General features: G+C 38.5%; 1 protein-coding gene across 1 annotated transcript in view; it reads left to right on the top strand.

Annotated features, from left to right (window-relative positions):
- NR5A2 (nuclear receptor subfamily 5 group A member 2) overlaps positions 1-16,954 on the top strand; it is a 90,948-nt gene that overhangs the window by 54,978 nt on the left and 19,016 nt on the right. Inside the window, exon 7 of the mRNA XM_057429092.1 lies at positions 10,617-10,764. Within this exon, the coding sequence (XP_057285075.1) occupies positions 10,617-10,764 (148 nt within the window). The remainder of the gene's footprint in view (positions 1-10,616; positions 10,765-16,954) is intronic.

The raw sequence follows: 16,954 nt of genomic DNA, 5'->3' as shown, positions 1-16,954 counted from the left end.
AAAAAACACAGCTGTACATGATCTCAAGGAAAAGCAGAGCATTCCATCACTGTTGGACAACGGGTAGCAGGATGCTTATTAAATGTACTGCTTGCAAATCATGAGCTGGTTTTGGACGCTATGTATTTCCAGGCAGAATTAAAGTCTCTGACTACATTAAAACCTGTCTAAATTGGACTGATTGCATCCATTTTTGCCCCAGATTTGTCATATCCTCCTTTCAATCCAGTTTCACTTTCCTGTGCCAAAGTCTGTAATTTTGAAGTCAATGCAAGCACCCCTGAGAATCTCCCATCATCTGTACACCTGTACGCTTTGGCTGCTTGGAGGCCAAGGAGCCATATTATAAGAACAGCAAACAAGAACACTATAGTTAGTCCCTCTCCTTATGGATGGACTTCTTCCCATTTCCCACTTAACAAAGGCTGGAGTTTTCTTCTCAACTTATATCCAGTGCTGGGCACTGTTCTCCTCCTTGAGCCCTCCTGCAAAGCACAGTCTCTCTGATATCTTGCTAGTAAAGACTGAGGCAAAGGCGGCACTAAATACTTCACACTGGTCTGTGTTCGCTGCCACTAAACCAGCTGAATCCAGCAGCAGTCCCATGTTTTTCTTGTTTGTCTCCAAAACAACAATTTAACAACTCTTGCAAGTCTGAACTCTAGATGAAGACTGTTTTTTTTAACACCATTCCTACAGGCCTGGACAGTGTCTCCACAGTTACTTGTTCTCAGTCATTCCTGGCTTCAGCTGCTGTATACTGCATTTTTGTACTGTAGCTCAGTTGTGAATTACTTGTTTAGCCAAGCTGACCCCATACAACTGCTTCTTTTCCTGAGTGTCAAGATGGACCACCTTGGCAGCATCAGCTCAGCCTGTTGTCATTCTAAGACACAACATCAGTTCAGGTGCATTTATGAAAGGAAAATTATGACTGTCTTCTCTGCATTAACTGTAAAATAATTCTGGAAAGCCACACTTCTAGATCCAGACCCTGCAAAGAGTCTCTGCTGTTGCACTAAACGCTGCATATTTTCTGGCTGCTGCCCTGATCCTCTCAGTTCCTCCAGCAGAGAAGGGAAATAACCATGCCAAGTGTCATAAAAATCAATTGATTAAGGTGTGGAAAGCACTGTGACACTTCTGATGAAAAGGGCTGTAGATGGTTTTATTTACTCTTACCAGTAAAGCACTATGAGCAAAATTACAGTCAATCGTCTGGCTTTCAAAGATATTAACTCTGAACTGAGCACCTAAGCTAGATGGCCTACTTTATTACCTGAGAGATTATGATTATTGTCACAAGTTAGCAAATTTAAGACCTCAGAAACCTCACTCTGTGTTTCCCTTAATATATCCCTCCATAAAAGCTACTCATAACATAGTCTTTTTTGCAGCCACAATCAAGGGGGAAGCTATATGTCGCAATCTTACCACCACTTAATTAGAACATACCTGTTTTCTCCACTTTGGCTGCACAGCCTCTGTGCCTCAGAGACAAGAGTCAAACTTCATCCAGCTCCCCAGGGCCATACCACTGTCAGTTCCATACTGACATACTAAAATGGGCAGTGGTTAGAAGTACACTTGATAATTTTCAAACACACTGTCTCAAAACCCGTTACCTGTAGGCATTCCTAGCACATTTCCATACATCTGCATTTCCCTCGAGCCATTGGCTTATGAGATTTAACTAGTGTCAATCCACTGTTCCCACTTTGATGGGGAAAAAGTGCAGTCAGCAACAAAGTAGTAAGTATTGGCCCTTGCACAAAAAAAAGGACTGTTTTATTTTATTTTGTTATTTATTTAGTTGGAGTTTCATAAATGAAGCTCTTCTGTGTGTATGTGTTTCAAGAAAGCACTGTTTTTTAGATAATTACAATTCCTCAGCAATTCCTCAGAAACAAGTTCTTCCCAACGCTGCACACTTTGTTTTCTGCACTAAGTACTGCCCTTCAGCAGTAGCAATTACCATTTAAAAAGGAAATAAAGTAGCACAAATGCATTTTACAACAATCCAAATTTCATAATAGAAAACAGCTAAGAAGTGATTTGCAGTGTGATGGTTAATTGTAAATCATTGCGAATATGCTCTCCACATGCCAAGTTTTGTAGGCTTGCCACGTGGCATGTAATTTTAACATCCCATTTCTAATTATAGAACTTTAATTCCTCCAACTTGAGCACTTTCCTTTTGTATCTTCTACAGCAGCAATGCAAGCTTCCAAGCTTCCAAGCCAGCTTCCAAGATCCAGCACACACAGCATAGATATTAAAGCGCTGTACAGAATATCATTGTTCATGCAGCAGTCAACACACAACACATGAATTGTAGCCTTGGCTGCCCAGACACAAGCTGCTCATTTTGTTCATGCCGACACCTTTCTCATTGTTGCCAATCTTCCCTCTGCTAAGTTTAGTCAAAGCCTTTCGGATTAAAAAAAGCTGCTCAAAAACGTGCCTAAATCTCAGATTTGTTTGAGATTGTTGAAACTACTGATTTAAAGTCATCACACATATACCTTTCCACCTGGATTTGTATTCTAAAGCATAGCACAAAAGAAGAGCATGAGAGATAAACAAGATCTTGACAATATTGTGTTTTGAAGCATATCAAAATTTAACTTCAATTTAGATCAGAACTTTGTGGCTTGAACCTCTCCCATAGGTGGGATACTTTGTAGATCTTTCAGCTGTTCCTTATTGAAAGGTGGTGATATGTGGCCTGGGGAATTTTATGTAATTTCAATGTAATCTATGTTAGACTTACCCATTTGTAAAGAAGGCTTCTAGTACCCTGATGTAGGTGTATTTGCCTTTGGAGAATCTGTTTGTCCAGGGAACAGACTTGCAAGTTCAAGGAAGGATCACCTTGCCACTGAAAAGGTTCTCAAGAGGCAGCAGAACTTCCAAACTGTGGGTCACAGATGACTGTATCACAAAGAAAGATCATCCTTGCAGAAGAATCGCCGCAGAAAGTTATGAGTATTAGTCAAAGGAATGTCTCTGAATGACAAGAGAAAGGAGCTGGAAAACAACAGATAAGGAAACAGTGTGTTGGTCATCCTAAGAAATGATTAAAAATACATACAGTATTCATAAGTAGGGAAAGAAAATGGATAGCTAATGGAATGATGTTTTGGCATGTGGGGGCCAGATCTAGAAGTCCTTACATAGGGAAAGGGAGGATTTGATTCAAGGTGGATACAAACGAGGTCAAGCAATCATCATTCTGCTGTTGAGCAGTTCTCTTGTATCCAGGTTTGCACAGTTCCTCACTCCAGCGGTTTCTGTCTGAAGGACAAGAAAACAAAGTTATGCTAAGTTGTTAAAAATGCCTCATGCCTTCTGAAGACATTATGCTAGCTGCTTTTGGGAGCTGAACTAGATGTTTGAAATTAAACTAGGCAAAACACATCAAAATCCAGTTATTAATCATGAAGTGCCATATTCAGGTTTGTTCAAATATTAAACATTTTGAGCTATGGACATACCTGTGAACAAACATATCCTAATTTACATTTACTTTGCTTTTTTGCCACAAAAACGGCTTCAAGTAGAAAATTCCCATTCCAGTAATAAGTCATGGAGAGGGCACCCAACATGAATCCTTGCACACCAGAACTGCTCTGTTTCCCACATGGTAATTCTGTTGTGTTCATAGAAAACACATTTCTTTTGTATTCTGTACACATTGCTCCCATAAAGAGACCACAAGCTATTTGCCTAGGGTCTGGAAGCATTTCTTCAGGGCTGGTAGTCCTCCACACAAGTGAACTAATTTCTCCATACAAATTCATGTCAAGTCCCATATTTGATTTTAAGCTTGCTCATATAAAAGACAAGTTGTTCAGAGACCAAACTCAAAGCAGAAAGCACTACATCAGTCTGACCCAACTACCTCTTGGAGTAGTGATACTGATGGGATTCAAAGTGAACACATCTGGTCTTCCACTGATAGGAAAGGATTTATAGTAGTAAAGTAGAAATTTGTATAAGAGGCTAACAAGGGAACATGAACCTACATGGTCAAAAGCTCCTTAATGAATAGTCTGAGTCAGCATAACCCTTGTGATGTTACCTAAACATTCACAAAAAATCTCCAGTAAAGGTTTATCTTCCAATGCAGTTTATGGATATTCAAACTCAGCAGTGATTCCATATCATCTTGTTTCTACATTAAAAAAAAGTGCATCGCACTTTGCTATAGAAATGTATTCACATACCATGTACTCTAGGTTAGTTATATTCTGCAAATTACTTTAATGTCTTCGTGATAATAATTTGAAGAACCCAACAGGCACCATTACTAGAGTGGAAAACTTGAGGGTACTGATTAAAATAGCCATCTGCATAAAACTTAACTATACTTTTATTACTATAGGCTTTAAAACATAAATATATCTACTACAAATGAATCTATATATGATCAACTACAGGGCATAGAATATTTCCAGTCTTGGTGTACTAATTTCTCTGAAACTAAGTTAGACAAAGTAAATGTAGTGCTTTGGAGTGTTACTATTTGCATATTATAGCTAATTAGCAAGCACAATAACATCATCCTAGGGGAAAGGTCCATTGGCAACTTAATTCATTATCTTCTATTATTGTGTACCTGTTAAAATGACAAGCATCTTAAGCTGTATAAGTCATCACAATTTTAATTAATGTACCCAAACCTTCTACAAGCATACCTGATGGTTTTGTCCATTCTAAGTCCTCCTCAACTTTTGTACCTAGGCATCTCCTCAAAGTGTTTCTCCATTTCTTTTACTTAGAGACATAACACAAATACTGCTTTAAATGTTTTTAATGGAAGTATTAATTATATGAAAAGATCAAAATAAGTTTAATAACCACCATAGTTGCCACTGAAATATATATTTCAGGAAACAGTGGAAAAGTAAATATTTTTGTGATAGTAAATATATAGTATGCTGAATGTATCCTTCTGAGAGAAAAGCTCATTCACCCACATAACCATATACTAGAGGCAAGTCACAGGCTCTCGGCAGGGTCAGGACTTCAAAACCCAGGGCAGGCCATTGTGGGCCACTCTACAGGCTTTCAGTGCAATTAGTAACTGAGGAAGGAGCAGTGAGGGTGCAGCTGGCCAGGGTTGCATAGGGCTGAGCAGGAAGGAGCCGGATGGTCCGTTTGCTCCACCTAGGCACCCACTGCCTTCTTCATGTTTGTGCCCTAAAAATACAGTGATCTAATTTACTAAATTAAATATTAAATCAATCTTTCACTAACTTGAACTACCTTAGTCTGCTAGAACATTTGTTCATTATACAGCTACTGTATACAGCCACAGCAGAGACTTTATTCCTTACTTGCACAATTCCTGTACTGGCTGAAAGGAATGACATTCAGTAACAGCCAGTACCTCCTAACAGACATCAACAAGTAAAATCACTCTAATCCTATATTCTGGAGATTGTTTCAGGCTTGCTGAAGTATTGAAAAGGGATGGGACAGTTCCACATATTTCCACATGCCATATGACCCACTGTCATATCCTAGAAATCAAACACAATTTAATTTAGAAGAAGAAAGGAACCTGATTCCACCGTTAAATGTTAGGCTCTGTTTTGTAGGCAGAGAGAGGAGCCAATATCAGAGGCAACCACCTGACTCCACCAGAAAGTTTCCATTTGAGCCCAGTGAAAGCAGGGATTTGGCTTCAAGAATCATTCATTACCATGACAAATCATTTGCAAAGCAAAAAAGCACAAGTGCTCACTGCATTTCTGGCCTTCAGCCTCAGCATTTACTTAGCCCAGGGTATATTGTTAAAAAAGTTTATCTGTTGTTCTGCCTTGAACAGTATCTCACCGTGTTAAATGAAACCTTCATGTGAGAAAAAAACTGCAGAATTAGTCACTTCCAGTTCTCCTACCTCTCTGTTTATCAGTTGAGAAATTCTTTGGTGTCTGAATACCTAAATGCTGCTGAAGTCCAAGTACTTTACCATGATATATTGTTTTAAAGTAGTATTTTCATAAACATTCAGCACTGCCCTAACTTGCTTTCACTGACATTAAAGGGATTTAGGCTTTTAAGTCACTCTCAACTGCATCAGGAAAAGGATTTAGAAAAAATACGCAGCATTGTCATGTCTTTCTGCAGTCACAATTTAAGTCACAACCCTCTTACTAATACTACTATCTTCTTTATTTCTCTTCCTCGCTGCTAGTGCCTCTGTACTGCCCTGCCCTCTCACAGAGCCTGCAGCCTCATCTGCCCAGCCTGTACCTCTGAAGGACAGCGAGCAGGGGAGGCCCGCAGCAAACTAGGTGGCAACTGTAAGAGGTAGCCTTGAGAACTGATGAAGAGAGAGGCATGACATGAATGCTGCCTGTCCAGTGGACTTTTGTGTAGCTTTCTATTTGGGGTTCCCAGCTGGAAGTTCCCTCCTAGAGTTAAACACCAATCAAATCCTTCCTCTCCAAACCAAGCCAAAGGTCCCCCTCTTTCTGCCCAATACTCATGATCAAAAGGTATCTATAAGATGCAAATGATTTATGTGAAGAAACTTGGTGTTTCTCACTTTCAGAAAGATATCAAATTGCTATGCTATAGCCTTATTTATTTATTTGACCCTAGATTTCCCATACCTCAGTGGTCCCAGCCACAGGCCTGCTGAAGAAATCCTGCCTTGGGCATTTTTGCTGCCTTAGGTAGATGAAAGCCACATAGCCCATAAATCTAAGAATTGCTGTATCATGATCTGAGGACACAGTTATTTACCTCTTTCATGATTTGGGTAGTCCCGGACATGTCTAGAGGCATTTAGTTTGGCACCTAAAGGCTCTTAGAAGGTGAAGCTGTGAGGACTTTAAGCGCCAAATTAGGTGGCAGCAGAGCAGAGGTTTTGAGGAGCCAATTTTAGATGTAGGCACTTCAGCTAGTGAATAGTATACTACAGCACAGCCTGCACTATAGCCTTTACAGCAATAGCTGTACTAACCTTAAACATGCCAGTTTAAGCACAATAATGGTGAGAATAGGCAGCAGTGTAAATTTTTCAGGGTTGTTCTGTCTGCATTGCTTTGGTACCAAGCTAATCCAATTAAGAGTCTATCATTACTTCATAATTACTATATTCATTATGTGAGATAGCACTGTGTACTGGTACACGAGGAATTCGCACTTCCATTTGTCTGTGCATCCGTAACTTTATGCCTGGCATTTTACTTCCAAATTAGGTTATGTGGAAGCTTCACCAAAGCTTCTGATTTCAAAATGCCAGTCAACATACCATCTTCAACATCAGAAACAACTGTGAAATGTAATACTTTTTATGGAAAGCAAGACTAATTTATTTCAGTTGTGGATTTGATTTAATCAAATCAAATTATTGGTACAATATAAAGTAAATGCTAAGACTTCAGTGTGCAATTAAGCATTTTGCTCAAGATTCAGACTGTTTTAATCTCTGTCCTTGAAAAGTATTTTTAGTCATTAATTAGAGGGTAAAAAAATTCATACACCTTTTAGTATCAATTTCTGCATAGAGAACCAAGCAAGCAGGAGAGCATACTCTTTAATGTGACCATTTTTCAGAATATACACTAACTGATGCTTTTTCATGCACAGTTGATTTAGTATAAACTGATTGACACCTTTGGGGGTCATCTTTCCACTGACTTACAAATTTGCTCACTCTTGAAAAAAGCCTCCTGCACACCCAGTATTCTCTAGTTAAAGCTGAAAATTCAACTCATCATATTTACACAATAAAAAAAAAAATCCATTCTGCGTCGGTTTTAATTGCAAATCCTACCCAAGGGACCAATCCTCCTGCTTAGGAGGCAGCCCCGTGCCTTCTCCTAGAGAACCAACTGCAGTCAATTATGGTAATGAAATGTCAATAAATATAAAACTTTAATACAGGCTGCTCTTGGTGAGTGGCAGATGAGGACTTGCCTCCCAGACAAATTTGCTGGTGCTGCAAATATTAAATGCACCTGAAAGAGTAGCAGGTTGCCTGAGAGCTCTCCAGTAGAGGGATGGTGGGAGATCCAGGCATCTACTGGGTTTTACCATTATGGCATAATCACTGCACTAAAGCCACTGATATTCCTGACATCCAGACATCTTAACTTCTTATTATGAAGTGAGTAGCATATTTCCCCCACAAGACAGAATCTCAGTGAGGGATTTTGAGATTTCCCACCCCACCCTTAGCAATTACAAAAGGGAAATTAAGTTGTGAAAGCTGCTATTTTTATGTGACCAGTCTCTTAACATGAATTCGTTGAATCAGTCACTATATTACACTGTTCTTTGAATAAAAAGTATTTGAGATATGTTACTTTTTCTTATTAAAGTATATATATGCACACATATATATAAAGAAATATGTATAAGTATATAGACAGAAAGAGAGAGAATTAGCAGATGAACTAGAAAGTAGTTTATGAAAGATGATTTGGCTGGGATTTCCAAAGACCAGATCCTACTTTTGTCACAGATTTCTTTGGCCCTGAGTAAGCAATTTAATGTCACTACTTCAGTTTTCCCAGGTGTAAGAGAGAGCAATAAAACCTACCTCACAGGATAATCCAATGACTTAATTGTAACATAAGCACAATTTTAATTCCTTTGCAGAGCTGGTGTAGTATTGTTCTTAACATCCATACAAAAAGTGTAACTTCAGTTTTCTTATGCAGTTGTCCCGGGAGCACTGAGATTACATATAAATAAAATATCTTATTAAAAGTCAGTAACATATTGATTATATTAAGGTCATCACTAGGAGAAGTTATATTTAGTTCCCTTCAGTTACAGCTCTGTCTTTCCTGGCTGAAATTTTGTCAGGTTTAAAGTGTTTCAGGTTTGTTCTTTTTTTGCTTGCCTTACTGCTGTTTATACTTCAACAAAACCAATTCCGTAGTTTTAAAATCAAAAAGCATATTTCTAAATACATGTTCCTTAAAAGTTCTTTTAAAAAATAGATTTTAGGGAATCAGTGCATAGAAAAGCAAAATTTCACAGTAGTGGTCTCTTTCCTTGGGTCATTCTTTATTAACTACCTTATTATAGGAGACCTTAAAGATGGGATTATAGCACTGATACTTTTAAACAATTCATTAACCCCAAGTGTGTACTTACCATTGTGCTTAGTCTTCTTTTAAAGCCAGACTTCACTTACATGTGCTTACATGGAGTCTGGTTAGCAATTTCCCTCTTGTTATGGAGGCTCCTAAAAGACAAAGGTGTTGGTAATATTAGAGCAGCCAGGCAAGAAAAGGCACTTTGAAAATGCGTCAATAACCAATTTAGGTCTCAGCCAGTTGGCTGAGGTGGTTCATCACAGAAGTGAGCAACACACCTGGCCCCTTCCTTGGGACAGTGGCACTTGCAGGGGATAGCTAGCACTCTGGTGAAAAGAGGGGTAACTGAAGGTATTTCAGCTGAAGTAGCTGCTCTGGTCACCCCTGCTCCATTCTGCTGTCACTATGCTGGAGCTGCCCAGTCTCGCCAGCCATGTCTCTGAGCCAGCTCACCCCAGCCCCTGCCCTTCACTTTCACATCACAGCATCCCTGTAGGCTGCCATACTCAAGCACTTCACTGGCCACCCTCCCATGACAAAGCAAACACATCTTTAGAGTGGCAGAGGCTGGTACAGCCATCTGCATAGAAATATCCCTTAATGGGAATGGCATTAGCCAGAAAATTTTCAGCATGCAAGCAATGGGTAGGATGCCCAAGATTCAAGTCTAGCTGGGGGTGTGTCAGCTATGACAGGCTTTAAGCATGCTTTGCTTGTGCATATTAAGTTTTCAATGCAGTGTATTAATTCTAGCTTTCTTTTGGATATCTATGTACAAGTATCACTTCAGAAAGCTCATAGACAGGTCAGCCTACCCCAGAGAACAAATAAGTGCATGACTTGGGCAGCAGACCCCCAGAGAAAGCAGTTCCGTGTGCTGCGGTTACTGCTTGGGACAAGGCAAGTGCAGCTGGCCTGTGTGTCCGGCACTCTGCTAGCAGGGACGGACGCGCCAGAACAAGTTCATTGGAACCAACTCCAGTGAATACCAGGATTTTGTGTAGCTAAGGAGAACAGAAACTACCCACACAATGCCTCTTTCCTGTGGGAATACACCGACATTTCTAGGCTTGAATAGATGTTTCTGGCCAAGTTATGGACACTGGACCATTTCTCATGAATACAGTTATGTCCCTCTGGACTAATATACCCAGTGTAGGCACAAAGCTCACTTCATCAGTATTTCTTCGTATCATACAATTACAATGAGAACAAGAGACACCAAATGAATAAAACAAACAGATATGGGGACAGCTATCGTGTCATAAGCAGTTCTCATATATAAAGCTTCTATAAAAAGCTAATACAGACAAACCAGCATTGAGATTGATGTGACATACCATTAAGATATGTGGTTTAATAATATTTTCAGCATATACCACTGTGCTAGAATCAGTTTATGTATAAAATCATCTTGACTTAATAACATCGTTATATTGAGAATGATTCTTTTATCCAGGAGTCTCCTGGTTGTATGTGACTGCTTGAAACATCCAAAAGTGGTTCTGTGGGCATGACAACAGACAGAAATACAATTCTCTTTTACAGGTGGATTATTCCATAATAGCATCCCAAGCTGGAGCCACCCTCAACAATCTTATGAGCCATGCACAAGAACTAGTAGCAAAGCTTCGCTCCCTGCAGTTTGATCTACGAGAATTTGTATGTCTCAAATTCCTGGTGCTGTTTAGTTTAGGTAGGTACACTCTACTCTTCATATTTGAAAGTATTATTATTTTTTTCTAAAAACATTTATAATATTTTTCTTTTCTTATTTTTTTTCTGAAGAACACAAATTTGGAATCTATTTCATGAGGTTCACAGTAATCTGAGGATTATTTTTTAATTATCATTTGCAGGAAAACTATGTATACCGATTAAAAGTGGGTTTCTATGGAAATTACTCCTAAAACCTAGAGGGTTTCATAGAGTATTACAAGCTTTCTGTATTTCTATATGTGATTTCTGAATATTCCAGTACAAGAAAAAGATTCTATTAGAAATTCTAGAGAACAGGGGAAAATACAGAGTGCCATGTTTCCCTATGATATTGAATTTAGTTATGTAAAGCAGATGGAGTGGGGGTATGGTTGAAATACCCCTCTTTTCCAGCAGCATCTGTGGTAAGTATAAACAATCTTCTTTGCATATGATGGCTGTCACATCATAACCCATAACTCAGGAATGTATCTCATAGGTTTTTAAAAGTGAAAGGAACTCTAAAAGTGAAAATTAATGATAATAGCTTCATCACAGATCTAGCTAGGAAATAACCTCTAAAGGGGAGATTGTTTTGTACTAGTGGAGAGGACAGAATGGGAGATACCTATGCAAGACAAATTAGTTAAACCAGTGCCCTCCAATGAATCAGTCAAGAAAAATCACCGGTGTCAGGAACAAGAAAGGGCTTAGGGAGATGGATTTCTATTGACTTTGTAGGAATAGATTTTTTCTGCTTGTCCTCTGTTTCACGTTTGCACTTTGTTGACTTAAAACTGGTCTAAATAAACTTTGGCCAAGTGAATTTTTATTTACTGGCAGGTAACTCAAAGGAGAGACTTAAAAAAACATAAATGAGGTCAGATCCAGTCTAATCTCCTCCATAGCCAAAACTCCTATTTTACTCAAAAGGTATTTTGTCTACAAAGAGAGTGATCAACTGAGCCAAGCACAAGAATGAAAGAAATATCAGCAGTGCTGACATTTAGTAATGTTTTTCTTTTATTTTTCAGTTTCTAAAAAAATCTTCAGTAAAGGAATAAAATTCTATAAATTAATTACTATAATACAATTGCAATTAGACTCAAGCGAACAGTTTTGGTTACACTGTAACACATCAGTTTCTTTCTTAAATATGTCCGTCCATGTGGTGTTTCTAGAATTTGAACCTTCTTTGGTTTTGGTTTTGCTCTCTTTAAATACAAGAAGCATAAAACATCAACACTTCAGAGGTATAGAACACAGAACTTGTAGGGGAAAAAAAGAATTCTTTTTAAAGACACAACAATGCCAACAGAATTGACTGTTATGAAGTATGTACATTCTGAAATCTAGGAAGAGATGATGGATTTCTCTGCTATTAACATTTTGTATTCAGGGCTTCATTGCTTTCTGTCTCTTAGATTCAGAGAAGGAAAAGCAAGCCATCTGTTGCAGAAAATATGTTTTATGAATTAATCTGATGAATAGCAAGAATTCCGATTTCCGAATTCCTAATAAGTAGGCTTTTCAGTCATTAAACATCGGCACAGAAATATCTAAACAGACTGCAGCTTTCCTCTGACAAAATATTTAGAGAATTCATCCCCATTCCATGATATTTTAAATTAGCTGAATAAGTGAAGTGCATTTGGAAAATTCTCAATTTTACGTGACCTTTTTGTTTGATGGCTTTCATCAGCTTTTCTAGTACTTTGCAGTGATTTAGGAATTGTTCTTGCACCTTTAGCTCTTCCAATTCTGTCAAGCAGTGTGCTCAGCTTCTGATGCAGTTGGGCAGGAATACCTTGCAAGCATGCACCCAGCCAGGTTATCCAGTTTTAATCTCATTTATGCTGCTATAATAATGGCTAATTCTGCCACGAGTAGGACCCTTGTAGTCACATCACTTGCATATAAAAGTTGATGTAACTAAGAAAGCTTTAACACCTTTGAAACCAGTTAGTTCATTATTTAGAGCTATTTAGTTCTATATAGTATTACTATATGTAGCATTATGTAACTTTTAAATTCCCTCCATCGGTTATAAAAAACAAATGTCTTTACAGCTAGGTAGTTCTTACCTCTCTGTATATAAGCCTTCTTTACTGTCCACAGATCTTCATACTTCAGTGATTGTCCACCACTAGTGCTTCCTCATGCCATCCTTCAATCCAATCACTGCCAAACTTTGGAGAGGAGCAAGTCCATCACACCTGTTCCTCTCAGCAGATAACCATTTCAGCTGAATCAGTCCTTCAGCATTTGTGCTCCTGCAGGTTAAAAAGCCAGAGAATGAATCAGTCCTTACACCCAGCACAGTCATCATGATCACACTGGAGTTTATCATCTTGTGCGTGGTTTGGACTCAGCTGTATTTTAGATTAACAAGAACCTTGACTCATAAGGACATTAAAGGACAAGCAGAGACCCCCTTCCTTCACAGCTTCACTGCACCATCACTGGTCAGTCAGTTACTCTGTCACGACATCGAAAGTTTGGTGTAATTTGAAGTCCATCACATTACTTTGATCTGGTTACATAATCTACTGCATTAGTCCATCAGGGTTCTCTTAAAGAATCACAAACTTTGTGTAAGACAGTTCTCTGTGGCAATTCCCTCAGTGCCTACCTCCTCACTACATACAAACAAATATATGTTGCTTTCCTCTCTTACCACACACAACAACAACATTACACAACTGCACCAGTCTGATACCTGAGATCACAGTGAATCAAATAGAAACAGATATTGTGATCAAAATTGCCCTTCACAGTTTTTGGTTGTGTAGCCTGGTATAACTGCTAAGGCATTTTCTAGTCACTTTTCCCCCTATTTGATCTCTGATGGACATGCCTGAATTCTGTACCAATGTCTGTCTTTGATGCAAATGGTACACTAGATGCTGATTGAATGTTTTATTTGAAGATGTGCTGGACTGCCGAAGCTGAGGCATTTTATCGGAAAGGAGCAATCCATCCACCAGGGTGATTTATTTGAAAGAAGTCTTCTGTTTAGGTGGTCTAGAAATAGCAACTTCTGTTATCAATCTCAATTTCAATTATCCTGAGCTATTATCTTGCTTTCAAGTGAATCAGGACACCAGTTCTGACAGCAATTATCCTTGCTCACCTTTCTTTGACCTAGGTTTACATCATATTTGCAAACCCCAAAACTTGTGTCTTCTGGGGCATTATTCCTGTGTTTTCACTTGTAGAAGTGTTCCCCCTTGATTCTAACAAAATGAATGAATCACAGAATCATTATAGAATGGTGTGTGTTTTAAGCGACCTTAAAGAGCATCTACATCCAAGCCCCCTGCCATGGGCCCGGACACCTTCCATTAGACCAGGTTGCTCAAAGCTCTATGCAACCTGGCCCGAATGAAGGCAATCAGCATGCCAAAACACAATTTAACTCAGGTATATTAGCCATTTTTTTTCCCCCATGATCTGAAGATATATGAATAAAAATATCAGTAGCTCAAGAGATATGTAAACCTGGATTTTCTTGACTACTGAGTTGCACTTGGCAGGTTTCTTTCAAGCAAAAAGAAACAAGACAGAGCCATGACAATTCAACAACTGTAATAACACAGTTGATGGAAAGATACCGGCCAGGCACAAGTCGCAAAACTGTGAAATAAAGAAATCTTTAACAGATTGGAGTGTTAAACCTATTTTTAACACTGCTTTATGAACTCATGTTCAAAATATAGAAAAAGCACATCTGAGAAAGATGATGGTCACACAGCTGTATAACAGTTCATCAAATTTACCACTTAATGAAAGCAAACTTATCTGGCTTTCCCAAAGCTAGCCAAATTGAGAATAATACAATTTCTTTACCCTAATCCCAGAGTAATAATATGCCTAATTTTTCTATAGCATATAACCAGTATAGTCCACAGTACACATTATCACAAAGTAGTTTTAAAAATAAATACAAATTGTTTCTTTGTCTTAATGATTGCTGGTTTGAATTGAGAAACACTACAGATAGAAAAGGCAAATGTGTCAGTTTATCACCCTTTTTGAATTTTCACTACCAAATTTGACATTAGCTTGGAAATTCTTTGTCATAAAGCAGAATTAGAAATTAAAAACGAAAACTATCAACAAAATCAAACTGTCCCCAAATATGCTGCTAAATTCTCTAATTCTGGGACTGAAATGGATTGGCATGCTCCACTGGGCTGAAATCTTGGCCTCACTAAAGACAAAGAGAATTCTAGACTGTTTCTAGTGGAGCCAAAATTTGCCTCACTGTTTCTTTTATTTGCTTCCTACCACAGAATAAAGTTCAGATCATTTTTTCAGCAATTAAGTGTGCTAAATGACTACATTTAAATGATGCTTGAAGAACCAAAGGAGTACCTTACCCAGGATGCTTTCTATCATCTTCTGACACAACAGATCTCTTCATTTTACCATCCCCTAGCTTTACAGACTGGTCACTTAACCTGAAATCAGCCATTGTTTTCTCTTTATCAAAACTTCCCATTTGTCCTGCTAGTTTTTATTATCTGAACTCAGCAAGGATGATTTGTCAAATCTCCCATCAGAGCACTTTGTAAAGTGAAATGCCAATAGGAAGAAAGTTAGACATCATTTGACCCATGCCAGGCACTCGTCTGCCTGTGGAGCTAAATACTAGACTAGGCAGCAGCTGACTAGTACCGCTCCCTTATCATTATCAGAACATAGACAAATGTACTTCATTTAAGAAATGAAGGCTTTATCAATGTACAAATAATTGGAGAGCCACTATTGATCCCACATCTCACTTAACATGAGACAAGAGGGTCCTGTAGAAATGGTAAACATTTAATCGCTCTGGATGACAAAAAATGGGCTCTTGTTTATGCAACAACAAGAAATAAAAAAGGAACTCAGTTTTGAAACCACAGCCGTACTTAAGGGTTCAGCAGAAATCCATCTGGATCTGCAACACTCCATTCCAATTTCTCTTGAATAAGAAGGATATTAGCAAATTAATCTTTCCTTGCTTTTAGACTTCCTGAAATATCAGAGCTCACCGCTCACAGGACTTGGAGTTTTCTTCTATCAAACACGTGCCAAAGGAGCAGCAGCACAAAACCAGCCTGTGCTCTGTTTCCCCTGGTTTCAGTAACTCACATCAATGCAGTTATGCAACATTCTGGAGCTGAAGGGGAAAAAAAAATTAAATTAGCTATTGTACTTTTTAATATACTTCATATAACATCATTGGTCTATTACATTCACAGACTAGCCAGAATCTCTGCCGCAGTGAGCTTGCAGTCTAAATAAACAGAAAAGATAGGAAAAGCAGCAGCAAATGATGATGAAACATGGGGCTGTACACATCTTCTCTTCAGCTTCTGCTGAGGGTTCAATTTGAGGCATTGTATATTCAGATGGGAAAATAAGTATATAAGCATCAACGGGAAGTAATATAACAAAGACTATTGATTAAGTTTTTGTAGTAGTCATGATGCTGAAGGGCACACAACAAAAAGGAGAATGAAATGAAGGAATTAGTAAGGCAGGAGGTTTTATCAGACCAAAAAGAAAACAGAACAAGACTGGAAAATTAGAAAACAGACAATGCATGCAGTATTATAGATGCCTAAGTGCAGTACAGACGTAAAGGCATAACCTAGCAAATTTTGGCATGTAGATCTCTATTCTAGCCTTCCTAATAATGATGTTATACTTTCAACAAATACGGATCTGCCTTTCACACTCTGTTTAATAAGGCCGAGAATACACTAGCTTTTCAAAGCACAGTCCATGAAACATGGAAACTTACTAAGAACAAGAATTGGCCAAAAATCTTCTGCATCCTGGCACCATACAGATACTTCAGTATCAGAACAAAACTAATTTAGCTAGTAGGTGACTGGCTCAAAATGCAAAAATTAGTTCTTCAACGCAACATATTATCCAGCTCTGGCACATCCAAGATGTAGAGGATGCTGAAAGTTTTTGTAGTTACAAAAGTCACCTGGAGAACTTAACAGAGGGAAAATCCATTGAAAGCTATGAAATATAAAAAATGCTGCTCCTGGCTGTTGTTAATTTCCAGCTGCTGGAGCCTGAGTGACTGCTCCTGGAAGGTAGCACTCCATGCTTTTCTTCTTCTTACACTGTTCCCTAAGGCATCTGCTCTCGGTCACTGTCAAAGGTAGGACAGTGGTCTAGAA

Source organism: Pezoporus wallicus, unplaced genomic scaffold (genome assembly GCF_028554395.1).
Source record: "Pezoporus wallicus isolate ANWC-B61680 ecotype Strahan unplaced genomic scaffold, APGP_CSIRO_Pwel_v1 contig_593, whole genome shotgun sequence".
Classification (NCBI taxonomy): Eukaryota; Metazoa; Chordata; class Aves; order Psittaciformes; family Psittacidae; genus Pezoporus; species Pezoporus wallicus.
This window is presented reverse-complemented; position numbering and strand designations above follow the sequence as displayed.